This window comes from Chlorocebus sabaeus, chromosome 11 (genome assembly GCF_047675955.1).
Source record: "Chlorocebus sabaeus isolate Y175 chromosome 11, mChlSab1.0.hap1, whole genome shotgun sequence".
NCBI lineage: Eukaryota > Metazoa > Chordata > Mammalia > Primates > Cercopithecidae > Chlorocebus > Chlorocebus sabaeus.
Window position 1 is genome coordinate 106,707,060 of NC_132914.1, and position 26,179 is coordinate 106,733,238.

General features: G+C 53.3%; 1 protein-coding gene across 3 annotated transcripts; it reads left to right on the top strand.

Moving 5' to 3' along the window:
- The first annotated feature begins 191 nt into the window (after positions 1–191).
- MVK (mevalonate kinase) lies at positions 192–24,447 on the top strand. 3 transcript variants are annotated; one of them, XM_073021078.1, is made up of 12 exons: positions 199–283; positions 1,217–1,308; positions 2,389–2,536; positions 6,772–6,916; positions 8,350–8,505; positions 12,551–12,654; positions 13,262–13,307; positions 13,605–13,679; positions 17,188–17,278; positions 17,656–17,772; positions 21,388–21,541; positions 22,730–24,447. In XM_073021078.1, exons 2-12 carry the CDS (start codon positions 1,231–1,233, stop codon positions 22,879–22,881), a joined length of 1,266 nt encoding a protein of 421 aa, XP_072877179.1. In that variant the 5' UTR covers positions 199–283; positions 1,217–1,230; the 3' UTR covers positions 22,882–24,447. The 3 variants fall into 3 exon arrangements, with proteins under 3 accessions (XP_008002832.2, XP_008002833.2, XP_072877179.1); XM_008004641.3 differs by lacking the exon at positions 13,605–13,679 and having other exon boundaries at positions 192–283; XM_008004642.3 differs by lacking the exons at positions 13,605–13,679; positions 17,656–17,772 and having other exon boundaries at positions 198–283.
- Positions 24,448–26,179: the final 1,732 nt, after the last annotated feature.

Below are 26,179 nucleotides of genomic sequence, written 5' to 3' on the forward strand. Positions count from 1 at the left end.
CTCGCCCCAGGGCGGGACACTCCCAGGGACTTGTTTTCCATTGGTTTGACGGAAGAAGCGGGGCGGGAAAACCCGTGCCGGCTTGGCTGCATCACCACCAATGTTCAAGCCTATTGGTAAAGGTACGCCAGACTTGCGCGCTCTGATTGGCTGGGCTGAAGGCCAAGGCCTCCTCCCCTTGAGGCACGGGCGCTCTAGGCTGCAGGAGTCCGGGAGCTGCTCCGGCCGCGGCGCGGAGTGGCGGCAGCCGGGGCGTGGGCGGCGGCGGCGGCGGCGGCGGCAGGTGAGAGGCCGGGGTCGCGGGGCCGGGTGGCGCGAGGTCCTCGACCCAGGACGGCCCTGAGCCGGGCGCCCAGTTTCTGTGGCTCAGTTTCTCCAGCTCTGAGAGTCAGCCCCGAGGGGTCGGCGACCTCAATCTGACAGTCGTGATTTTGAGCTTGGGACAAGCAAGGGGATTTCCCCCTCTGAGCCTCAGTTTTTCTAAGAAGTGGGAATCACGATAGTACTTAGCTCTTAGTGCACTTGAATCTTAGCGTAAGGTAATCGACGTAAAACCTTAAGCGGAGAATAATTTTGCGTTATTTATAAAAGTGTAAATTGCACACACCTGTAGACCCTGCAAGCCCCTTTCTAGGACTCTGTCCTGCAGAAATACTCATTTAAGTGTGCAGAACGAGGCGTACTGGGTGTTTTCTGTGGCCTTGTTTATAATTGTGACACGTTGGAAACAGCCTAAATGTCCAGCAAAGAGTTCTTTCTGCTCCATGATTTCATGTAATTTCTACTTTCAGTAGTAGTAGTTGTAAAAGCTGAAACGAAGAACAGAGCCAGTAATAAGTAGCTCTCAGTAATTAAATGATTAGTAGGTGCCAGACACTGCTAAGTGTTTCCCTTGAGTTAATTTAACCTTCCTAACATCCACTGAGGTGCGTACGGTTATTTTCTGTCCATATAACGTGTTGGGAAACCGATGTTCATACCCGTTTAAGTGAGTTAGCTAAGACGACATCACTGGGGAGTGGAATAGCTGGGATTTGAACCCAGATCTGTTGGATGTGTCCAGTTGATTGCTGCATTGCCTTTCTGGCACATAGCAAGTGCTGGACGGTGACTACCTTTTTTGTTATGATGGGCTTGAACTAGGTGTTCTAAGATCTCTTCCTGATGGTTCTGACATCTGGAGATCTTTGCTCTTCTCACTGGCTTTCCCTTTTAGGATTCCCAGGAGCCATGTTGTCAGAAGTCCTACTGGTGTCTGCTCCGGGGAAAGTCATCCTTCATGGAGAACATGCCGTGGTACATGGCAAGGTACAAAGCCGTTAGAGCCTTTAAGGATTGGGTACCCATTCTCCCTGATACTAATTTTGCAGGACACCTGAAGCACAGCTTGGGAGCAGATCAGAGATGTCAGTTTCTCCCCAGCCAGGCAAGGAAAAGGTATCCTATGCCCACTGAAGGGATTCTCAGGCCTCACTCGGTATGATAGCAAAAAGATGGTATATAAAGCCCTATGAGTGGAATGAGATCACCTAGGAGTGAGCTTTGATGCAGAAGGAAGAGGTTTGAGAACTGAGCTCCGGGGCACTAAGACATGGAGAAGTTGGAAGGATGATCTAGCAAAGGAGTCGGAAACATCCATTACCTCGTTTTACCCTTACCCCCAAGGCATACCCCTTTATTATCCTGTTTTACAAATGTGCAAACCGAGGCTTAGGAGAGAAGTGGTAACTTGATCCAAGTCCTGTATACCTTGGTAGAGCTTGGTGTGAACCTAAGTCTGTCTTAGGTTCTACTCCTGCTGCACTCTGCTTTTTTTTTTTTTTTTCCTGAGACAGAGTCTTGCTCTGTCGCTGGAGCGCAATCTTGCGATCACGGCTTACTGCAGCCTCCAACCTCAGCCTCCCGAGTAGCTGGGACCACAGGTGTGTACCACCACACCCCACTAATTTTTTCCTTTATTTTTTTTGTAAAGACGTGGTTTGACACCAGGCTGGTCTCAAACTCCTGGGCTCAAGTGATCCTCCTGCTTTGGCCTCCCAAACTGCTGGGATTACAGATGTGAGCCACCACACCTGGCCTCTCACTGCTATTCTTTATATTCTTATATTTCTCATTGAAAACATGGTGATTATGGGGAAGTGATTCCTTGGTGTTGAGAACCTGTGAAATTTTTCAGGAAGAAGGCAAAGTGGATGTTAACTTTTAGTTGATCGATGGTGGCTGTCCCCAGGCTTAGTGGGAGAGCATGCCAAAGTTGATTAGCAGTGTCTGGCAAGGGCATGGCTGGGAGTGGCCTCTGTGCTCATGTTTGCTCTCTTGTTAGCATGTGGGCCCTGGCTCCTTTGCCACTCACCCTCAGGCTTATTGCTTTTGTCCTTTATTCTACAGGTTGCACTGGCTGTAGCCTTGAACTTGAGAACATTTCTCCGGCTTCAACCCCACAGCAATGGGAAAGTGGACCTCAGCTTACCCAACATTGGTATCAAGTGGGCCTGGGACGTGGCCAGGCTTCAGCTACTGGACACAAGCTTTCTGGGTGAGTGCAAGGAGGAGAAATCGTAAGAGCCTTACCAGAGGTGGTGAGAGCCTACAGAGAGGGCAGCTGGCCAGGTATTCCAGGCTGTCCCCAAGGGAGCCAGGGGCCAGCTATTGCCAGCGTGTTTTCTACCCTGACCTTATAAAATTACCTTCACTTATTTATTTTTTTTAATTTAAAAGTGTACAACAATGCATTGGATCTGTGTGGGCTGTTGTGGACAGATCATCAAGGCCTATTGTTGAGTGAAAAAAAATGCAAAACAGCAAACATAGGTATTTAAGTATAAATATGTGTATAAATGATAGAAAAGATCTCGGGGACATAGACATCAGTTTGGCTGTGGCAATTAGTTCTCCTGGGAGATACCTGGGGCCAGAGAGTAGACAAAGGGACACATGTTTTAAATGAGGAGAATATATTGGCATTTTGTATAATTAAAAATTAATAAACGTAGGCTGGGCACAGTGGCTCATGCCTGTAATTCCAGCACCTTGGGAGGCCAAGGTGGGCAGATTACCTAAGGTCAGGAATTCGAGACCAGCCTGGCCAACATGGTGAAACCCTGTCTCTACTAAAAATACAAAAATTAGCTGAGTGTGGTGGCACACACCTGTAATCCCAGCTACTCAGGAGGCTGAGGTAGGAGAATCGCTTGAACTTGGGAGGCGGAGGTTGCAGTGAGCCGAGATCGTCCATTGCACTCCATCTCAAAAAAAAAAAATTAATAAAAGTAAAAGTTACCTATGCTTATTATTGGAAGATATGGTCAATGCTGGGACATTGTATTTTTTCTTTTTTTTTTTTTTTGAGACGGAGTCTCACTCTGTCCTCCAGGCTGGAGTGCAGTGGCGTGATCTCGGCTCACTGCAAGCTCCACCTCCCGGGTTCACACCATTCTGCTGCCTCAGCCTCCCGAGTAGCTGGGACTACAGGCGCCCACCACCACGCCCGGCTAATTTTTTGTATTTTTGTAGACACGGGGTTTCACCATGTTAGCCAGGATAGTCTCAATCTCCTGACGTCGTGATCCGCCCGCCTTGGCCTCGAAAAGTGCTAGGATTACAGGCGCGAGCCACCGCACCCGGCGGGACATTGTAATTTTTAAAATCACTTATTATTCCCCTTCTCCTTTCTCTGACCCCAGTAATGACTCCAAGCATTTTGGCATTAATCCTTCTGGGTGATTTTCTGTAGATGGATAGAAAGATTGATAGAGACAGGGAGATATCTTGGTTTTTTAACCAAAATTGGGTCAGGCCATATAAACCATTCAGAAATACCTGTTTTTTCTTTTGTGTGTCAGGTGTGTGTGCTGATTTTTGGCAGCACTGTGAAGATTTCATCCATTCATAAGCAGGCCAGCTTTTTCCATCAGTGGAGTCCCCCGCACCTGCCCCAGAGCTGACGTGTGTTTTCTGTTCTCAATTTACTGTCTGCTCCCTGGGCTGAAGCCTTGCTTTTTGGAACAGTGTTTCTCAGCCAGGGTGGAATAAATGAGAATCTTCTTGGGTTTTTTTCTTAGACTACACCTGAACCATTGATACCTGCTTCCCGTTCCCCGTGAGAAACTACAGTCACTCCCATATGCCATATGGGGATGGAAGAAGAGCTGAAAATTCTCATTTCACTTGCTGTTGAGACAGGGTCTTGCTGTGTTGCCCAGGCTGGTCTGGAACTCCTGGCCTCAGGAGTTTTCCCACTTTCCCAAAGTGCTGGGGTTACAGGTGAGAGCCACTGTGCCTGGCCAAAATCCTCATTTTAGAACAACCCTTTTTTTTTTTTTCTTTTTTTTGAGATGGAGTCTCACTCTGTCGCCCAGGCTGGAGTGCAGTGGCGCGATCTCGGCTCACTGCAAACTCCACCGCCTCCCGGGTTCACGCCATTCTCCTGCCTCAGCCTCCCGAGAAACTGGGACTACAGGCGCCCGCCACCACACCTGGCTAATTTTTTTTCGTATTTTTAGTAGAGATGGGGTTTCACCGTGTTCGCCAGGATGGTCTCGATCTCCTGACCTCTTGATCCGCCCGCCTCGGCCTCCCAAAGTGCTGGGATTACAGGCGTGAGCCACCATGCCCGGCCTAGAGCAACACTTTTTAACCTCATCATATCTTGGAATCACCCAGGAGTTTTTGTGATTGTGGATGTTGTTTTTGTTTTTACCAATACAGATGGACTTCTGGCTCTGCCCCTGTCTTATTGGGAGTTGGTAGTGGTGATAGGAGTTTTTGAAAGGGTTTCCCTGGACAATTCTAGGGACGCCTCAGTTAAGAGGCACTCCTTTGGAGCGTGCGTCTGGAGCATTCCAGCCAGAACACATGGAACTTGCTTTCCATAGTGCACAGGGCCACTCAGCCAGACCAGAAATGTCCCGTGAGAACCAGCTGCAACTTGTGTATGTCAGTAGCTTGGGGTGGAAGCAGCCAGGTGTGGGGGACCATGTCTCGGACCACTCCGACTCCCTTGGTGACCCTGGGCAGGTCACTTCACCCTCTGGGCCTGGGAGCAGAGACCTGTTTCCTGACTGAGGGCTGCCGTGAGGATCTGACGATACTGGAGGCGGGCACTAGGGGTGCGACACAGGTGCAGTATGTAGGTAAGGGCGTGTGAGTTGCGGAGCCTTGGGAGACACACCATTTTCTAGGTTGCAAAGATCTACCATCTTTTGTTCAGTGTCCTTTTGCTCCCTCCTGATAGTCATAAACATTGAACATTTTTTTTTTTAGAGGCAGGATCTTACTATGCTGCCCAAGCTAGTCTCAAATTCCTGAGTTCAAGTGTTCCTTCTGCCTCAGCCTCCTGAGTAGCTGGGCATTTAGGCACCTGCCACTGCACCCTGCTACTACAGTGAGCACTTACTGGACACTTATGCATGCCAGGCACTAAGTGTGTTCACATATGTTAGCACACTTAGAATTCTCCAGCATTCCCTGGGAATAGGTGGTGGTATTCATCCCCATTGTACAGATTTGAAAATTAAAGTTCAGAGGTCCAGTGGCTCAGGTTACACTTGTTGGTGATACTGAAAGGATTCAGACCTCGGTTTCTCCTAGCCCCAACATCCAGGCTCTTAACAACTGTTCCATCTCGATTACAGAGCTCTGAAATACCCGGGTTCTCAATAATGTCATGACTTGGCCATTTGAGTATATCATTAATCCATTCAACACATATTTACCCAGCACTTAATCAGTGCCTGAAATTTCCTAAGACACGCACGCCCAATTCCATTTCCCAGTCCTTGAGAATCTGACCTGAGGCTCAGCGAGTGATTTGTAAAGGTAAGCTGGCCAGACAGGCTCTGCTTTCTCAGTGTCTCAGAGGAAGGTGGCCCAGGTTCCTGCACATCCCTGGGAAAAACCTGCCTCACCCTCCCCTTCTGCCCAGGCAACGCCTCGCATTTACGCTGTCCTATTCCTGATGATTAGCTTTTGGAAGAGGGAAATATTTTGGGTGGTAACTTAATACTCCTTTGATTTTTGGTTTTATACAATGGAAGGTGAAACCTAGGCCCTTGTGTGATTGAGCCAGCATTCTCTGTGTGTGTCTGTGTGTGTGTTTTAAGGCTACTTTTTTGGGTTTTTTTTTGAGACAGGGTCTCACTCTGTCATGCAGGATGGAGTGCAGTGGTGCGACCACAGCTCACTGTTGCCTCGACCTCCTGGGCTCAAGCGATCCTCCTGCCTCCGCCTTCCAAGTAGCTGGGACCACAAGTGTGCACCACCATGCCTGGCTAGTTTTTGTACTTTTTGTAGAGTTGGGGTTTTGCCATGTTGCCCAGAGTTTAGTCTCAAACTCCTGGGCTCAAGTGATCTGCCCACCTCAGCCTCCCAAAGTACTGGGATTACAGGCGTGAGCCACTGCACCTGGCCTTAAAACTACGGTTAATTAAGCACTTACTACATGCCAGGTGTTGTGCTAAAAAGTTTACACACCCTATTTAACTTTACATTCATGACAACCTTGTGAAGACGTACTGTCGTTATTCCTGTTTTACCAAGGTGGAAAACAGGTTCAGGAAGGTTAAGTCACGTGGCTAGTAAATGGCACACTTGGGACTCAAACCTAAGTCTGCCTAAAGCCAATGAACAGAGTTGGGTGTGGTGTTCAGACCATAAATTCATGTCCATCCATGTTCCGATTCCAGTGACTAGCTGACTTTCTGTATTCTGTTGTTTGTAAAACACCAGAGGCCCTCTCACCCACTTGTGTTTGCTTGTTTGCCTGTGAAACAGAGCAAGGTGATGCCACAACACCCACCCCAGAGCTAGTGGAGAAGCTGAAGGAGGTGGCAGGCTTGCCTGATGACTGTGCTGTCACCGAGAGCCTGGCTGTGCTGGCCTTTCTCTACTTATACCTGTCCATCTGCCGGAAGCAGAGGTGTGTGCGCGGTCTGGGGAGGGAGTCCAGATTCAGCCTCCCATGGAGAAACAGGAAGGGTTTCTGTCATTGCTCCTGGAGAACGCACATGCTCTCTTCTAGAGCAGCAGCCATTGGCTGTCCTCACCACATGCCAGGCACCCTGCCAGACATGGTAATATGGCGTGCCTTTTTTTTTGAGACAGGATCTCTCTGTCGCCCAGGCTGGAGTGCAGTGGTATGATCTTAGCTGACTCCAGCCCTGACCTCCCAGGCTCAAGTGATCCTTCCACCTCAGCCTCCCAAGTAGCTGGGACCACAGGTGCACATCCCCATGCCTGGCTAATTTTTAAATATTTGTAGAGATGGAATCTCACTATGTTGCCCAGGCTGGTCTCAAACTCCTGGGCTCATGTGATCCAACTGCCTTGGCCTTTGAAAGTGCTGGGATTACAGGCATGAGCCACCGCACCCAGCCCCAACCAGCCCCTCTGTTTTTTTTTTTCTGTCCAGAACCCAAAGGGAAAACCTCAAGGGGCAGCCCTTCCCTTGAGCAGCAGATGCTGGTTCAGTGGCCAGGCCCTATGCTCAGGACACGTTTGGAAATGGCCTGATAATTGCTGTCCAAAGGAGAATTTCAACCTGAGAGGCATGTCCCCTTACGTGGGTAAAGGGCATTCCAGAATCTTCCAGTCTGGGTGGGGTGGGTGTGTGGAATTTGGAGACATGCATTCAGTATTGCAATTTTCGTATTTAGGAAATGGGAGAAGTACTTCTTGGAAATTACCAAACACAAAGTTTGACAGTTCTCATTTAGGGGAAATACATGTAAGATAAAGTGATTCGGACCTTTCTGGTGATCAAAAGCAGACCCACGTTACACACGGTTGGGGAGCACCATCTGGCGGGAGAGGACCCTGGTGAACACACAATCCTAGCGCGCTGTGATGAGGCAGTGGTGGAAGGAGGGCATGCAGGAGGTCCTAGAAGGGGAGCCAGGAGGGTCTTTGTGGGTAGCTAGGGAAACTCACAGTGGAAGCAACATTTGATAAGGCCTTGAAAGATGGGTAGGGATTTCTCTGGGGGTAAGGAGGTGCAAGGCTATTGCAGGCAGAGGGGCTAGCATGTGCTCAGAGCAGGCCCACAGAAACACCTAGCATGTGAGCACAGGAAGGAGGTGGGAGAAAGGGGTTGACGGCTTGCCAGGTGCTTCTGGGAAGGGCTCTGGTTGGGTGACCCAGGGATTTAAATGAACTTGGTGCCTGTTTCCTAGTTGTCTGATTCACCATGAGCTCCTGATGTTCAGTAGGGATACATTTGGGGTCGTGAAGTCTCCCCCAGTTGAGAAAACTGGACCAGATGCTTGGAATCAGGCCTAGTCCCGGCCCCTGGTTCAGTGCTGGCATCCCACTGCCCTGTAGGAGAGTCACATTTTGCACCCTGGTGTGTTTCAGGGCCCTGCCGAGCCTGGATATCGTAGTGTGGTCAGAGTTGCCCCACGGGGCGGGCTTGGGCTCCAGCGCCGCCTACTCGGTGTGTCTGGCAGCGGCCCTCCTGACTGTGTGCGAGGAGATCCCAAACCCGCTGAAGGATGGAGATCGCGTCAACAGGTAACCGTGGTCCTCACCTGGCCACTGTCCCTCCCACGCGGCAGGACGGGGCGTGGCTTCTGTCACGGGGACCTCACCACCTCCCTGTGAGGTGGGAGGGGTCTTGGTGGCCATTTTACAGATGAGGAAGCTGAGCCCCGAGAAGTCAAATGGCTGGCCCAGGGCCACACAGCTAGTGCTGGCAGAGTGGGATTTGAACTCAGTCTGAGCTTCTCTCTCCTGCTCTCCACCACCTCTGCTCACCCCCATCTTGGCTCTGTTGGGTTCAAGCGCCCATGGTATGGTAGAAAGAGCTGGAGTCCAGATCTGGAGGGCAGTGGGTTAGATGAACTCTCCCACCTCTGCATTGACTCACACTAGGACAGTGTCCTCTGTATGGTAATGACGGTGCCCTAGGGGTGACTGTCCAGTTTTACCACACGGTTATGAAAGACACTAGAGTGTGCTGAGAAATCCACGTTAGGGGATGTGTCCATTAGACTAGGGCATTTCTCCTCCTCCCGGGCCATCTCCATGAAGGGCATGCCACCTCTCTGTGTTCCTACTGGTGGGGGACCACGTGAGTCAGTGAGGCCTGTCAAGACAGGCTTGACCACAGACCATTTCCGTCATTAGGAGAATGTGCCTTGAGAAGCCACCCAGTGCACAGAGGTTATGCAGTTTGTCCCGGGACCAGGAGTTGTGGATGAGGCCCCTAAATGCAGAGCTCTGTCCTCTTCCTGGGCTTGTTTTTTTGCTGCTGTTGTTTTCTGAGCTTGGTTTTGTTTGTTTGTTCATTTGTTTTTTTGAGATGAAGTCTCGTTCTGTCACCCAGGCTGGAGTGCAGTGGTGTGATCTTGGCTCACTGCAAGTTCTGCCTCCAGGTTCAAGTGATTCTCCACAGGCCGACAGACTGGCCCTGCCTTTCAAAAGGCAGAGGGTGACTGTGCGTGCGTGTGCATGCATGCATGTGTGTTCTTATGCTGCTTCCAACCATTTCTCCCACTTTGCCCTGAAGGCCAGTCATTCCTTCTCAGAACCCGTAGGGAGAGTAGACCCCCCCACCCCACCCCACCCCACCCTACCCCGCCCATCATGTGTTTCTGAGTCGGAAAGGACTGGAGCCCAGTCTCCTTTGCAGACTCAAATCTGAGCCTCCTGAAACACTGTGTAGAGCAGGAGGAAGACTCACATTTGTTGAGAGGGCCAGGCCCTGGGCTAGATCAACTGCCTGAGTTACCTTCCCCCACCTCCATCACTCACTTCTTCCCACGCACGCTGCCACCTGTTGGTCCCTGGAACAGGCCAGCCAGCTCTGGTGTGGTTCCAGTGCTGCACAGGTGGTGTGTTTGCAATGCACCCCACACACACCTTGCTCAGCTGGCTCCCCTTGTCCTTCAAGCACCCCACCCCCGCCCCCACAATTCAGCCCATAGTACTCTTACAGAAACACCTGCTTTGTCCCCGCCCCCACAATTCAGCCCATAGTACTCTTACAGAAACACCTGCTTTGTAGTCACATATTGCAGTGTCATGGATTTGTTTGTATTTGAATCCTGATTGCTTACTGACCTTCACTTTCTCCATTAGACTCTAATCTCTAAGAAGTCAGGGACCTTGTCTGTTTTGCTTCTGACTAGGAGCTTAGTCACAGGCATGTAGCAGTTGCTCAATAAATGCTGAATGAATGAGTGTATCTTGTTGGCACCATTAAGTTAGTAGCTAAGAGCTTGGGCTCCAAGTCAGCAGATGTGGTCCTGACCCAGCAGTGAGTAGCACGGTGATTTCCAGGATGCTGTTTGACCCATCCAAGCCTCAGTTTCCGCTTCTGTAAGAAGCAGGATAATTATCGTACCTTCCCTGTAGGGCACAATTGGGAGGATTATGGACCATTTTTCAATGGTCCATTTAAGAAAGCATTTAGCACAATGTTTGGCACATGCTAATCTAGTATGTTAACTGATGTTGACTCATTATTAATCATAGTCTCACAGCTACCATGTGAGTTGCCAAGTCCGTAAAAATCCTTGTTTGGCAGATGAGGAAAGAGACTCAGAGCAGGTAATTGACTTGCTCAGGGCTCCACAGCAAGTAAGTGATTGAACCAGGCCCCCCAGGCGCTGTGACCCCAGACGGCCTATTTTTTGGGGAGCACATCCTATCTCCTGGGCATTACACAAAGCGCTTGTGTGTTTTTTCCATCTCAATATCCTCAGTGAGATAGACACTTTTTTTTTTTTCTTTTTTTTGAGGCGGAGTCTTGCTCTGTCCCCCAGGCTGGACTGCAGTGGCGCGTTCTCGGCTCACTGCAAGCTCTGCCTCCCGGGTTCATGCCATCCTCCTGCCTCAGCCTCCCGAGTAACTGGTGCTACAGGCGCCCGCCACCACGCCCAGCTAATTTTTTGTATTTTTTCGTAGAGACGGGGTTTCACCATGTTAGCCAGGATGGTCTCGATCTACTCACCTTGTGATCCGCCTGCCTTGGCCTACCAAAGTGCTGGGATTACAAGCGTGAGCCACTGCGCCTGGCCAGGTAGACACTATTACCCCTGTTTTATGGATGAGAAAACAGAGGGTTTGAGGTGGAGTGGTTGCTCACAGATGCCCGGCGAGTCAGTGGTGGGATGGGTTTCAAAAAGGGCTCACTGGCTGGGCACGGTGACTCATGCCTGTAATCCCAGCACTTTGGGAGGGTGAGGTGGGCAGATCTCTTCAGGTCAGGAGTTCGAGACCAGCCTGGCCAACACAGCAAAAACCCGTCTCTACTGAAAATGCAAACATTAGCCAGGAATGGTGGCAGGCGCCGGTAATCCCAGCTACTTGGGAGGCTGAGGCAGGAGAATCGCTTGAACCCAGGAGGCAGAGGTTGCAGTGAGCTGAGATCGTGTCACGGCACTCCAGCCTGGGGAACAAGAGCAAAACTCCATCTCAAACAAACAAAACCAGGCTAACCGCTTACTCCATAACTCTGCCACTGAGCCACGTCGTTCTCAGAGCTCACAAAACCACCTTTAGCTTCTACTGTTTCATGAGGAAGGGAATCTGCAGAAAGGAAACAAAAGCTGAGAGCAAAGAGTGGGGAAGTGGGGTTGGTCATTTTGCCTTGTTCCATACTCATGTGTTTTGGGTCTGTTCACTTAAAGTGTTTGTGAGCCCACACCTGGTCCATGGAAGGCAGTAAGGCCACATGCTGGGGAGAGATCCAGACATGGCTGGGACCAGCCTGGCCCCCCCAGGGGTGTCTGGGGCTCCTGGGATTTGAATTCATAATAATCGTGCTTTGGATCTACTTGCAGAGCCCTGGGAAACAGTCACACCTCTGCCCATTCTTCTTAAAGGCAAGCTTGGTTCAGGTGTGGGCGCTTATGCAGAGGTCTGTTATAGTGGCAGTTGCCACCTGCTGCTTGTGGACACCTTGCCATCATTAGACACACACGCAGCTAGCCTCTGAGGAGGGTGGCGTTCCCATTCTCCAGAGGAGGAGAGTGAGGCTCAGAGAGGTTAGATAACAGGCTCTGAGTCACTCAGCTAGTAAGAGGCAAAGTAGGGACCAGATGCAGTGGCTCGTGCCTGTAATCCCAGCACTTTGGGAGGCCAAGGCGGGCCAAGTTCTAGACCAGCCTGTCAATATGGTGAAACCCCGTCTCTACTAAAAAATACAAAAATTAGCTGGGTGTGGTGGCGTGCACCTGTAGTCCCAGCTACTCGGGAGGCTGAGGCAGGATAATTGCTTGAACCCAGGAGATAGCCGAAATTGTACCACTGCACTCCAGCCTGGGCAACAGAGTGAGACTCCGTCTTAACAAAAGAAAAAAAAAAAAAAAGAGGCAAAGTAGGACCGTGGGAGTCCAAAGCCCGGGCTGTTTTGACTGCGCCAGGTGGGCTTCAGAGGGAAGGGCAGGTTCAGCACGCTCTGTAGCTGGAGAGGTTCAGAGTGGACTTGTTCTTTCTGAGCTCAAGGGCCCAAACTCCTATGCCCCTTGGCCTCCCCTAGCACAGCCCCAGGTGACCCCTCCCCAGCCCCACTCCTCACTGCCACAGTAAAGATGAACATCTGTGTCTTCAGGTGGACCAAGGAGGATTTGGAGCTAATTAACAAGTGGGCTTTCCAAGGGGAGAGAGTGATTCACGGGAACCCCTCTGGAGTGGACAATGCTGTCAGCACCTGGGGTAGGTGCTGCCTCGGGTTTATTTTTGTTATTTTAAAAATGCTTATTAGAATGGTCGGTGCCCAAGAGTCTGTGCTGGTTTGGGAGGAATTGAGTCAACGAATTCTGGGAAAAATGAGGGGGGATGGGGAGAAATCTTGGGGCCCTGCCTCACACCCCCTGAATCAGGATCTCGGGGGTAGGACTGGGGCCTGGGAAGCTGCAGCCTCCACGAGCTCCCCAGGGGAGTTGTAGGTTCAGGATGCAGAGCCGTTGCCGTGGAGTTTGCAGACTGCCCAGGTGGCCTCCCCTCTGGTCAGGACTCTTGCTTACAGGGCCCAGATGCTGTGTCCCGGGCCCCACATTCACCATGTGGCCTGTCAGGGGAAGCTGGGCAGTCCAGAAGGAGGGGGACCCAGGAATCCAAGGCCTGGCGAGGGCTTCCTGGTGGGGCTTCGGGGACCTTTTGCCCTCCTGCACCTTTTGTAACTGAAGCTGGGCTGACTCATTACTTAGTCTGTTTCCTGAATGGAGCAAAGTGAACCCAACCCAAAGTTCAGCCTCTCTCCCAAGTAGCACAGGTGTGTTAGCTTTTCCCACAGCTCTGACCTGCTGACTTTTCTCTTTAGGAGGAGCCCTCCGATACCAACAAGGGAAGATTTCATCCTTAAAGAGGTAACTTGGGGGTGGAGCAGCACATTCAGCCATGGCTGCATCGATGTGTGCAGGGAGCAGAGCTCTGCACCTTTGGGAAGTACCATAGGAGGCAGGTGTCCCTGGCTCTTCGTCCCCCAGTGTGGACCTCACAGTCCACTAGCTGCAAGGAAGGAGGGGTGGTGGGGAGACCTGGCAGTTGGTCTTTCCTTCTCCCCTTCAGCTCTTAAACTGCAGAGAGGTCAGAAAGGGAGAGTCATGCACGACTATGCCCGTAGACCCTCTGCTGCTCATTCATTCATTCCTGTATTCGCTTAGTAAACAAGAATCCACTACTTCCTGTGTTCCCGATGATGCTGCACTGGGGTCTAGGAATGGAGAGATGAAGCTCGGGTGCAGTTTCCAAGGGCTCTCAGTCTGCTTGGGGGCTGGGGCCAGACACACACACAGAAGCCGCCACAGGACAATGTGAGCGACCCCATGATGGAGGCACGCAGGGCAGAGGCAGGATGGAAGTCAGAGGGAGGCTTGGGAGGGACTCGGAGCAGAAGTGACATCTGGAGACTCTCAGCCTGTTTTATGTTTCTGTGCCCCTCCCGCTGGAGTCATTGGAATCACAAACGTGCATGTGAGAGTCCAGCATCCTGTGTTGTTTGCACCCACGGCGGAATTGTCAGGTGCCCGGAATGAAACATGGCAGAGGGGAGCCAGGTGCCTTTTTGGCTGTTCCCTAAGCCCTCGATTAAGTTGTGGGGTGGTGATTGTCCCAGGGTGCTTTGCCTCCTCCATGGGCCTTTTTGCATCTGTAAGGGTCCTGGGGTTCTCTCTTCTTTACCCAGGGTGGTCTTCATGGATGAGTGGCAGGGTCTGGCCTGCAGCCCCCACCAGCTGGGCCACTCTAGTAGTGGCTCAATAACCTGCCTGCCACAGCGCCACACCTGGGCCCCTGGCTGGTTCTCTGGGATCTTCCTGTCCCAGCTCAGCCTCACCTCCCTTTCCAAGGCTGTGCATCAGGGTTGGCAGCACTGGCACTGTTGAGATTGGGGGCTGGCTTATTCTTTGTGCTGGGGCCACCCTGTGTATTGCCGCCATCCCCAGCCCCTACCCACTAGATGCCAGTAGCACCCTCAGCGTGGCCATCCAAAACATCTCCAGACATTGCTCAGTGTCCCCTGGAAGGCAGAATCACCCTTGCCACCGACCTCTGCACTCCACAGAACCAGTAGGAGCATGGACCAGCTTCCTCGGGCTGCTCTGGCAGTCGTTGCCACAAGAGCCTCGGGGGCCCAGGTGGAAGCTGGTTTGCCACTGCCCTGGATCCACGTGCAACCAGAGCTGGATCGTGTGGAGGATTCTCAAACGCGTGGGCCCCGGCCTGTCCTCAGGAGCCCACGGTCTGATGGGGACGGTGGTCACTGTAATCGTCAGAAGACACCTGAAGGGTTGTGAAGCTGCTGTGGGTGACAGTGACGGCGTCATAGATGCGGCTGCGAGCCTGGGGAATCATTCATGGAGGTGGTGGCATTTCATTCCTTCAGTGTCTCCTGAGAGCCACTTGTGACCTAAGCACGGGGCTAGGCCCTGGAGCTAGAAAACTGAAGACGACATGGGCTGGGCACTGAGTGTACGGTCTACTAGGGGCATCAGGAGATGAATGAGGAGGCTTTCCAAGGGGGGCGGGTGGGGGAATGGCCAGGCATTGCTGGTGTGCTCAGTGGAGGTGCTGGGTCTGCAGGCCTAGGTTTCAGTCCAGCTCTCCCACTTGCCAGCTGGCGCCCTCAGGCATGTCACTTCTCCGGGACCTCCAGCTCCTCGTTTATGTAAGGGGATCCTGAACATACAATCAGAAGCGGCGGCTCTGAAGTGCTTAGCTCTGCTGGCCGAGTTTATTCATCCTTTGCACAAGTACCACTGAGCACCTACTGTGTACTGAGCACCGGGGCCACCACAGGGAACGAAACAAAGCCCCGCCTCCAAGGAACTCATACTTTGTTGGGAGAGGAGAAAAAGTCAGTTGCTCTGTGAGAGCGTGTCAGGCAATCTTAAGCACCTTTAGGAAACAAGGCAGGGTCAGAGGCTACAAAGGGAAGGGGGGCTGCTAACAAAGGAACATTGGACAGGGACCTGAATGAGTCACACCGCTATGGGACGGGGCTGGTCCCAAGCAGAGGAAGTGTGGTGCAAAGATCCTGAGGCAGAAGCATGCTGCCTGGCATGTCACACAGTAGCTGGGAGGTCAGGGTGGCTGAGCCGAGTGAGCAGCCCGGGGGAGGGAGGAGAATAGAAGAGGCTGGGGCCATGGCCAAGCCGAGATCACAGGAGCGTTTACCAGGCTTACCCCCGAATGGTGGCCGCTGGATGGCGTATGAGCCCTGGATCTGGTGGGGCTGGTGACAGGCCTGTCTGCAGAGGACTTGTCTAAGAAAGATGAAGATGCAACACCCAAACTCCTCCCGCCTGGCTGGATGAGAGCATGGAGCAAACCAACCTTTGCTGCCTGCTGTGGGGTGCCACGGGAGCAGATGGCGGCTTCACAGAGAAGCTGGGGGCCAGACTCCACGTTAATCCCACGGATGGGTTAAGGAGCTTCCCCCCCGCCACCCCCGCCAGCCATGCGTGGTGCCTCACTGTAAAGAAAAAATGCATTGTGACGTGGATCAAGATGCGGCCTCCCAGAGCGCTGTGCTTTTGAGGAATGGCTTGTCTTAGAAGGGAAGAGAAAAGCCAAATAGAACGTTCATCTTTTGTAAAGTTAAAAAAAAAAGGGGGCCAGCCTCCAAGACTGAGAATCGATATTAATTTCATGGGCTCATGGGCAGTGAGATGAAGCAGGCTTGTGGCAGCCCTTTCCAGCCCTATTGGATTTTACAGTCTTGAACTGTGAAGAGAGCGAATAAAGGTATCAAGGGCTCTGCCCGTCTCCAGCTGTCTCGGGCCAGAGCTCATCTAAATCCCCCACCCTCCATCCCAGCCTACAGTCCTCTGAAAGGCAGGTTGGATGGCAAGAAATGTTGGCTTGGACACTACAAGGACAACTGGGATTGTGGCTTTAGGAGGGATTTACGCAGCTCCTCGGGGGCAGGTGAGGACCACGGGGTCATGCCAGAGAGTCAGCTCAGCGTGGCTGCCTGGGACACGTCTATGCACCAGGGGGCAGCCAAGGGGATGACTGACTCTAACTACACCTGGTTTTAGACCAGGGCCACTCGTCCGGGCGCCATCGAGGTAGGGTAAGAATGGGCCCAGCGTGCTGGGGACAGTCCTGCCTGCATTTACCGAGCCGATGCGTGGCACTGCCCGCATCAGCTAGCCTGGGCATCTTCCCTCTGCGTGGTCCATTTCAGGGCTTGTTGTTTGGTCTAAAACTCCAGCTTTGTGAGGGTGACCCATGCACGTGAGCCTCCGCCCCTCCTTGTGCTTTGCCGTAGCCACTTTGGATTTCTCACTGGATGACTGTGCCGGGTTCCACCACCTCCAGGTTCACACAGGCTGCTCCGACTGCCAGAAATCCTCACCCTTCTAGCTTTGCTTTGGTGGCTTCTTACCCTTCCTCAGTTCTCAGTGTCCACGTCATGCCAGGAAAACCTTCTCGGACTTCTGTCTCCCCTCTCCCCTCCCTGGCCCTGGCCCCGGTCCCGGCCCTGAGGCCAAGCTGTGCCTAGTATGTTGTAGGCCCCAGCTGAAGTTGAATGAATAAATGAGCGAGAAGCCAAGGGGCCTGGGATGGAGGCACAGCTGTGGCCTGCAGTGGGAGTCTCATGTTCCCCCAATCCAATGTCACCTCTTGTGCCTCCGTTCTTCCTCTGTATCAGGGTGGGGCAGCTTCCCAGACTGCTCCCAGTCCTGACCCAGCTCCTCCACCTTGAGTTCAGTGTGGACCTTCCTCCTCTTCACCCTGCAGGCCGCCGGCTCTCCAGATCCTGCTGACCAACACCAAAGTCCCTCGCAATACCAGGACCCTCGTGGCTGGTGTCAGAAACAGGCTGCTCAAGGTGACTCTTGTTCCCTTCCTGGGCAGGTTTCAGGGTGGCCAGGACACAATTACATCTGGATTTTCCCAGTTTCCCTCTGGCTGATGGATTCTAGGGGGTGTGGTGGGCCTTAGGGGCCCTTAGAGAGGTGGTTTTGGCAGAAAGGAAGGTACCATCCATACCCATAGCCTGGCCAGGAAAACAACAGTGATCGGGCTCGTTAGACACACTGACTTTGCAGCTGGGAAGGCAAAAACCAGGCCCAGAAGAGAGGCAGTTTCCCCAGAGGATGGGCGCAGGCTGTGGGAACACCTCCTCCCTCCACCCCACTACTGGGGCAGCTGTGCTGCATCTGCCTCCCCCAGGCCTCACCAGCCATTCCTTCTTTTTTTCTCTAGTTCCCAGAGATCGTGGCCCCACTCCTGACCTCGATAGATGCCATCTCCCTGGAGTGTGAGCGTGTGCTGGGAGAGATGGGGGAGGCTCCAGCCCCAGAGCAGTACCTCGTACTGGAAGTAAGAGGCTGTCTGCAGGAACCAGGGTTACTGAGTCCACACCACTGTCCAAGGCAGTGGCTCTGCAATCTGGCTGTGCTCAGAATCCCCTGGAAGCCAGCACATAGAGGCCAGGCCCTGCCTCTGGCCTATGCTCTCAGAAGCCCCTGGCCTGGGCCCAGGTCTGTGTGTGCCACACAAGCGTATGTTATTTTCAGGCCTCTTCCCAGGTGATTCTGAGTAATTGGGAGAGAGCAGGGAAGGAGGTCAGGGCCTGGCTCGTGCTAAGTGCAGTGGAACAGGTTTGGGGTCACGTCTAAGGAGCTCCGGAGCACGTAGGTAGATGGGGATGTGGCTGATAACAGTGCTCTGTCGGTTCAGGGGTGACTTCTTACTTGGTCCTTCTCCTGCTATTGCTAACTTCATGGGTGCATTCAACAACTACTTGTCAACTGCCTGCTTTGGGTCAGACAGGTCCTAAAATTGTTTTTTCATCATCATAACCCCATCCACTGCCATTTGCATAATTCTAGTGTACAGGTTGTGACCTCGTACTTTGGGTGTGGTTAGGCCTGTGAGTGAATCCCAGCTTCACTTCTGCTGGATGTGTGGCCTCGCTGGAGTGTCTTAAGAATGCTCAGATTAGACGGACGCAGTGGCTCACCTGTAATATTAGCACTTTGGGAGGCCAAGGCAGGTGGATCGCTTAAGCCCAGGAGTTCGAGACCAGGCTGGGCAACATGGTGAAACGCTGTCTCTACAAAAAATACAAAAGTTAGCCAGACATGGTGGTGCGTGCCAGTAGTCCCAGCTACTCGAGAGGCTGTGGCAAGAGGATCACTTGAGCCCAGGAGTTCAAGTTTGTACCCTGGGCGACAGAGTGAGACCTTGTCTCACAAAAAAAAGAACACTTAGAGTCTCATGGGTGACACACAAGCACAATGGTGTGCCATGAGCTTAGGGAAGCAAAGGGTCCAGGCTGCCCCTGGACACAGTCTAGCTGGCGTGGTGAATATGGACTGATGTTAGCCAGCTGGCTGCCCTTGCGGAGTGAGAGGATCGGGTGGCCCCCAGCTGCCGTGGCTCTGCAGCAGCCATCAGTGAAGGGACAGGAGGGGACCCCTTTGAGAGGGGTGTGCGGTCTCCATGTCACCACAGTCCCCCCTACTGTGTAGTCATTGCCTGGTGCCTTTTTACAAATCATTTTTTTCACTTGATCCTCACACCCACCTCCCTGTGAAGTAGGTGTCTTACCCCTATTTCACAGATGTCAAAACTGAGGTCGAAGGAGGACTTCCCCCAAGGTTATCCGGCTAGTAAGTGGCCGAGCCAGGGGTCCAGCTGACAGACTTGTCTGTCCCTTTATTCAACAGATCTGTTGTGAGCACCTACTATGTGCCAGGGTAGAGCCTCCATCGAATTCCTGCGTTTCTGCCCTCATTCCCTCAGTCTTTGTCTTCCTAGCTCTCGATTCCTTCCACGTAGAGAGGAGGGAACGCAGTCCTCCCCGAGTAGGAAATTAATAATGATAGAATACTGCCTAAAATACACCCTGTCGAGCCCCTGGAGAATGCCACAGAACAGCACGTTGATTATACATTGTGTGTATTTTTGGCTGTGGCAGCCGCTGAAATGTGCAACTCGGCTGCTGGACAGCTTTGCACTCAAACCAGCGAACTGTTCTCCTGTGTCACAACCTGTCATCTGATCCTTGACAGATTTTGGATCAGAATGTGACAGGTGTCTGGAACCTGCCTCGGCAACGTGACACCTGGCGCTCAGGCGCAGAGAGCGGCCCCCAGAAGTCTTCTCTCACATCCAGCCCATCGGGCTGCTGAGAGGCACCCGGGGCTGCCACCAGGCCATCAGGCCTGTCAGCTCATTTGTCAAAAGTGCTGAGCTTGGCGCGGGGCGCGGTATGAGGCAGGCTGTTGGGGGGGCCACCCCAACCCTGCCCAACCAGCCGTCCCCATGCGGGAGAGCCAGGTAGGCCTCCGCAGAGATGCTTCAGTGATTGGCAGCTCCTGGTATACAGGCGATCCAGGTGCCCCGGAACAGAGCTTCACACAGAAGTGAGGAAAATCAGGAGTGCTCTCAGAGGCAGGGTAGACAGGAGCTTCACGTCAGGCAGACCCGCCTTCCAGTGCCAGCTTGGTACCTACTAGCTCAGTGATAGTGGGCAAGTCACTTCTCTGAGCCTCTGTTTCCCCTTTTGTAAAGTGGGGATGATGGTAAGGTACCCATAAAAATACTAATAGCACATATCTTGTGCCGGGCATTGAACAGAAAACTCACCTTGTTTCATCTCAGGGCAAAGAAGCAGATACTTTTTTTTTTTGAGAAAGAGTCATCTTGCTCTGTTGCCCAGGCTGGAGTGCAGTGGCGCAATCTCGGTTCATTGCATCTTCCACCTCCCAGGTTCAAATGATCCTCATGCCTCAGCCTCCTGCCTAGCTGGGATTACAGGCATGCGCCAACATACCTGGCTAATTTGTGTATGTTTAGTAGAGACGGGGTTTTGCCATGTTGGCCAGGCTGGTCTCGAGCTCCTGACCTCAAGTGATCCACCTGCCTCAACCTCCCAAAGTGCTGGGATTAAAGGCGTGAGCCACCACACCCTGCTGAGGCAGATACTCTTATGACCCTGGTTTACAAGCAGGAGACAGACCCAGCGCAGAAGACCTTGCCCGAGGACGCACGACCAAGAAGGGGCAGCGCCGAGACTCGAACACAGGCCTACTTGACTCCAAACCCCGTGGTTTTTACTTCCTGATGGCTGGGACTGTGGCTGGGCGTCCATCCTTAGAGCCCCAGCACGTTGTGGGTTAAATGAAATCTAACTACTGGGTGCCTGGGCAGTGAAAGCTGTTGAGTTTTATTTTTTTCATCCACATGCATCTTGTTGGATCCTTAGAGCAGGAAGTTTACCCTGCATAATTGAAGAAACCTAGACAAACAGCTGTTTCCCTGCTTATGGCTTTGCTGGAGTTAAACCTAGTTCTTATTCTGAAACCAGTCCCCAAGGCAGCTGTAGAGAGGCATATTATTTGAAACTTTTTCTCTTGCAAATGACAGAAATCCATTTCAACCAGGCTTTTGTAGAAAAAGGAATGTATTGGCTCCCAGCTGAGAAGACTAGAGGTAAATGGCTTCAGGTATAGCTCGATCCAGGGGCTGAACCATTGTGTCGGGAATCTGTCCATCTGCCACGTAATCTCTGACCATGTGGCAAGATAGGTCATCTTGGTGAATTGTGTCTGAATTTAATTATTTTAGCAGCTCTAGTGGAAAGGGGCAGAGAAAACCCGGGATGAGGGCGGGGGGACTGTGATTGGCCCAGCTTGGGCCACATGCCCATCTTTGATCAGTCACCAGTGCCAGAGGCTTCTGTGACCAGCCCTAGGATATGTGCTGAGTGCTGTGGTGAAGGTATGCTCAGCTCTACCCAAGCTCCATGAGAAACGCTGCAGGGGGAAGGATTCTTTTACAAGTGGAAAGGGCCAGCGTGCCAGGTAGGCGAAACTCTTAGCTGTCTCCAGCCAACAACTGTCAGATGCACGAGGCAGGCTCAGGGGTGGGCACAGGACCTTGGCCTCAGGCAGGCCAAGTGGGAACAGATGGAACCTTCTCCCCTAGGAGCTCATTGACATGAACCAGCACCATCTGAATGCCCTTGGTGTGGGCCACGCGTCTCTGGACCAGCTCTGCCAGGTGACCAGGGCCCGCGGACTTCACAGCAAGCTGACTGGTGCAGGCGGTGGTGGCTGTGGCATCACACTCCTCAAGCCAGGTATCCCGGGGGTAGGTGGGCCAGGCTGCCAGCCTGGGCTCCTAGGAGGGGTCCACCTGGAGAATTCCCTTGAAAGGAAAAAGAGACCTGGAAACAGGTCTCAGCACTGCTGTGTGGCCTTGGGCAAGTTAATTAACCTCTCTGGGTCTTGGTTTTCCTCCTTGGTAAAATAAGGATGAGAGTATCTAGCTTGCAAGATCATTGCCCAGATTCAAGCAGGAAAGTGCACCTAGAGAGCCTGGTGCAGGGCTGGGCTGGGGCTGGGGCTCCTGTCATCGGGGCTGTCCCCACAAGCTTGGGAAGTAACCAGGGCATTGTCACTCTCCACGTCTGCCTCACCTTGCCCCACTTGTGCCCCTTGACGTGGTCAGGATGGGGTTGATCTTGCTACAGAACAAAAGGTTTTCCTTCCCGTTGGTCTGGAGAAAGAGCAAGACTGAGTAACCACCTGACACCTACCTCTGCCCTCAGGCTCACTCCTGGCCTACAGTAGGCACTAACCATTCCCACCTGTCTCAGTTTCCCTCTGTGCTCCTTATCCCCTCCTTCCTGGTCTCCCTTCTCTTTCTCTTTTGTCTTTATCTCCTCCTCTGTGTTCATCCTTCTTTTCCCCTCTGTTTTGCACTGAGCCCCCTTGGGCTCCAGGCATCCCCTCACCCTCCGTGATGGCTCCCAGGCCTCAGGAGGTGGCCACATCCTCACTCCAGCCGACCCCGACTGTTGGTTCCTAGTTCAGAGCCCATGACGATGGTGGAACTTGACATTTCTGGAGTGTGCCCGCTGTGCCAGGTGTTGTGCCAGGCACTTTACCTGCGTTATTTCCTTTAAGCCTCCCTGGGGTCTGCATGGGGGAGGCATCATGATTCCCATTCCCAGATGAGGAGACTGAGACTGAGAGAGGGGAAGTCACTTGTCTGAGGCCACATGGCCAGTACAAGGCAAGGCCAAGTCCTGTGACTTGAGAGCCCATGTTTTTAATTCTTGCTCCCTAAACCCCTGGGGGTACGACGCTGGGCATTCCGGTGTGCGGAGGGGCTGCAGGTCACCGTGGGCCTCATGGGCCTGTTGGCTCAGGTGGGGTCACAGCCAGGAAGGCACAGCAGGAAGGCCCGGGCTTTTGCCTTGAATATGATGAGCTTCTCCCTCAGAGCAGCGTTTTCAAGGGTGACCTGCCTTCCCTCCCCACAGGGCTGGAGCAGCCAGAGGTGGAGGCCACGAAGCAGGCCCTGACCAGCTGTGGCTTTGACTGCTGGGAAACCAGCATCGGTGCCCCCGGTGTCTCCATCCACTCAGCCACCTCCCTGGACAGCCAAGTCCAGCAAGCCCTGGATGGCCTCTGAGAGGAGCCCACGACACTGCAGCCCCACCCAGATGCCCCTTTCTGGATTATTCTGGGGGCTGCAATTTGCCCCTGTGCTGCCCAGCGGGCGCCCAGCTCCTGACACTGCTGGAGAGGCTCCAGCCGCTTGGTGATGCCGGCCGAGCTCTGCAGTCCCAGCAGTGGGACCTACGGAGGCATGGTCTGCGCTCTGCGTCCTCTGAAGCCAGCTGAGCAGGAGGCCTAGGAGGGGCCTCTGAGGCTCCAGACCTGAGACAGAGGGGCCGCTTTCCCGAAGCTCCCACAGTCCCACCTGCTTCAGGCCCCGGCCTTGGCCTGTGTTCTCCCTGGCCGCCTGGGTCGGATGCTCAGATGCTGGGGCCCGGTTCCCGGAGAAATGTGCCTTCTATCTCCCTCTGCAGGGACCGCCCCCGTCTCTCAGAGCCAGGTCTCTCCCTCCTCCTCCAGGAAGCCTTCCCCTACCCCTTGTCCCCCCTCCCTCCCAGAGCACCTGCTATCTGGGTCGCTCACTCAGCACTTGCTGCGGCCTTCCCTTCTACCTAGCGGGACGGGGCTCCCCCAGGGGCTGTCCTGGAGGCGGTGGGCCTGGTTAAATAAGGCAGGGTCCATGTGCAGTTTCTTCCAATCTGTACCTGAGAGGTTTGTGGAAAAGAAAGCAAAGGGGGAATAAAAAGATTTTGTGTCAGCAGTAGACTAGGGAGACTCCAGGCCACTAGCACCTTCCTCCTCTGTCCCCGTCCCCTTTCCAGCTGTTTCCTCCATGGAGCTCTTCAGCAGTGGAGGGAAATAAGGGTTTGGCGTCACTTTGTTGTGTGTCTTGGGGATGAGGTGGCTTATCCTGGATGGCCCTTGCTGGAGAGGGACTGGAACGCGGCTCTCAGTCCATCAGCACAACTCCAGGCTGCTGCTGCAGAGGGAGAAGTTGAGCTTCCTAGCTCCAGAATCCCAAGCAGCCACGAGAGCACAGACCTGTGTAAGACAGGAAAGCAGAACCTGCCACCGCTCCTGGGCATGCCTTCCTTTCTGAAATGAACTGGCTGGATGGAGAAAACAGACTCAAATGTTCGTAGCCCAGGTGCCTGGCACTCCCTACCCCCACCCCCCAGCCCCCACTGGCCCTGTTTGAACTTTATATTGCAGTTGGCTTGGTGCTTTCTGAAGTGCCAGTGCCCATCAGGAAACCCTTGTGGTTGGCGCCTTGCCAGCCAGAACCTCGGAGCCGCGGACCTGCGAAGAGGCCGAGTGGAAAGGTGGGGGGCCTGCGCAGGGATTTCAGGATGAAGTGAAAGCGATTCAGTGCGCGTCTGCCCTTGGCCACTAGGGGGCAGCTGGCGCCCTTCCCTGCTGTTTTCATGGGGAAGGTGAGAGGAGCAGGAGCGGAACTCCACCCCCAGCTCAGCCTTGGGCCCTGCCTGGGGTCACTGCTGGGAAGGTGAGGGTGAAGGGAGGACAACTGCCCCAGCTTAACTTGTAGAAATGGCCCGAGTTTGATTGCTGTTCCCTGATGGCTGTTCCCTGCCCCTTCCCTTCAAAACGCACCGCATAAAGCAGTAATACTAATACTGAACGCTCACTGTGGGCTAGGCGTGTTTAAACATCACCCCTTCTCATCTCTGCCCTGATCTCAGTGTCATTGCTAGTCTCATCCCTGCTTTGCAGACCAGGAAACCGAAGCTCAGAGAGATCGAGTAACTTGTCCAAGGCCACACAGCTCATCAGCATCTGAGGCCGGATTCAAACGGACTCCAGAGCCTGCTCTTAGCTCTTATGTGTGTCTGATGGGCTCGGCTCGGTGTGCAGGCTCACTGCGATTTTTTAGCCTTCTGTGCTGGGGCTTGTTTTTCTGGATTCAGATGTACTTGACCGGGGTGGGGCTCGGGCCTGCATGTTTTCCTCCCCACACAATTTGAATGAGCAACCAGGCCGGAGGCTGCTGTGCCCTCAGTGATGGCGCTGGCTAACAGCCAGCCTCCAGCCTGTAGGAGTTGGGCCTGGAAGCCTCCCCAGTGTTCCATAGATGTCCACAGCAGCTATGAGATGGGTGCTGGGGGCAGAGGCTGAGACCCCCAGAGCCTGTTTGCTCCTCGCGGCCCTCTCTCTCATCCCCTGGGGACAGGATGTCACTCCTGGGGCAGGGGCCAACTCGACACTCCAGTGAAGCGGCTGCCAGTGTGCTTTGGCCAGAGCAGCCTTTCAACCCAGCCACCACTGCAGCCACCATATGGGCCTGGTGTCACACTCCTGGCTACCTTGTAGACAGTTGGCACATGCGGCTGTCACCCCTTTTCATTGCCTGTTGCAGTGGTTCTCGCTCTCAGAGCTGCACCTCAGAACCACCTGGGGAGCTTCTAAAAGACCCGCGAATTCCTGACCCCGCCCCAGGTGTTCCGAGTTCATCTGTCTCAGCGGTATCTTTTTGAATAGATAGCTTTTCAAAGCTCCCAGGTGGTTCTAAAGTGTGACCAAGCACCACGCGGTGCTGCACGACTGTGGTCCCAGCTACTCGGGAGGCTGAGGCGGGAGGATCACCTAAGCCCAGGAGTTGGAGGCTGCAGTGAGCTATGATGGTGCCACTGCACTCCAGCCTGGGTGACAGAGTGGGACCCCGTCTCTAAAAAATATTTTTAAAGAGTAATAAAATGCAGCCAACAGGGCTGAAGATACCAAGCCAGATGACTCCAAGGTCATCTCTGCATGCCTTTGTGGTGGTTGAGCACTCCAGCCCTGCCCATCCCCTGGCCACATGACCCTGGGCAAGACAGCTTACCTCTGGAGGCCACAGCTTCCTCATCGGGAAAGTGGGACTCATACCCACCTTATGGAGGTTTCATGGGGATCACATGAGAAAATACACAGAAGGCCCTTGACACAGCGCGTGGCACGTGGTAAGTGCTCAATAAATACTCATAACTGTCTTATGCTAAAAGATAAGGGTGTCTCCCAGAGCCCCACAACTTCAGAATGGCGCACAGAGCTGGCTCAAGACGCCCTGCGCAGATGGTCCAAAGCGCCTGGGTTGAGACCCCTTGGGTCACTGTTGGAGAAACACACCTAATGCGCACTGGCTTTCCCACCTCCCTGCTTCCTCTCCAAAGAAGCAGTCACATAGCACCGGCGCCCTCTTTGCCCGGGAAACTGCAGTGCCTTTGAAGTTGTTAGCTGGAACCGCTCCCAGCCTCTGCAGCCTGAAGTTCTCCGAGAATTCCCTGGTTCTGGCAAGGGTCTCACTTTGGGAGGCAGGCAGGAAATACTGTGGTTCCTTCCAGATAGAGTAGCTGCTGTGATTGCACTGATGTCGT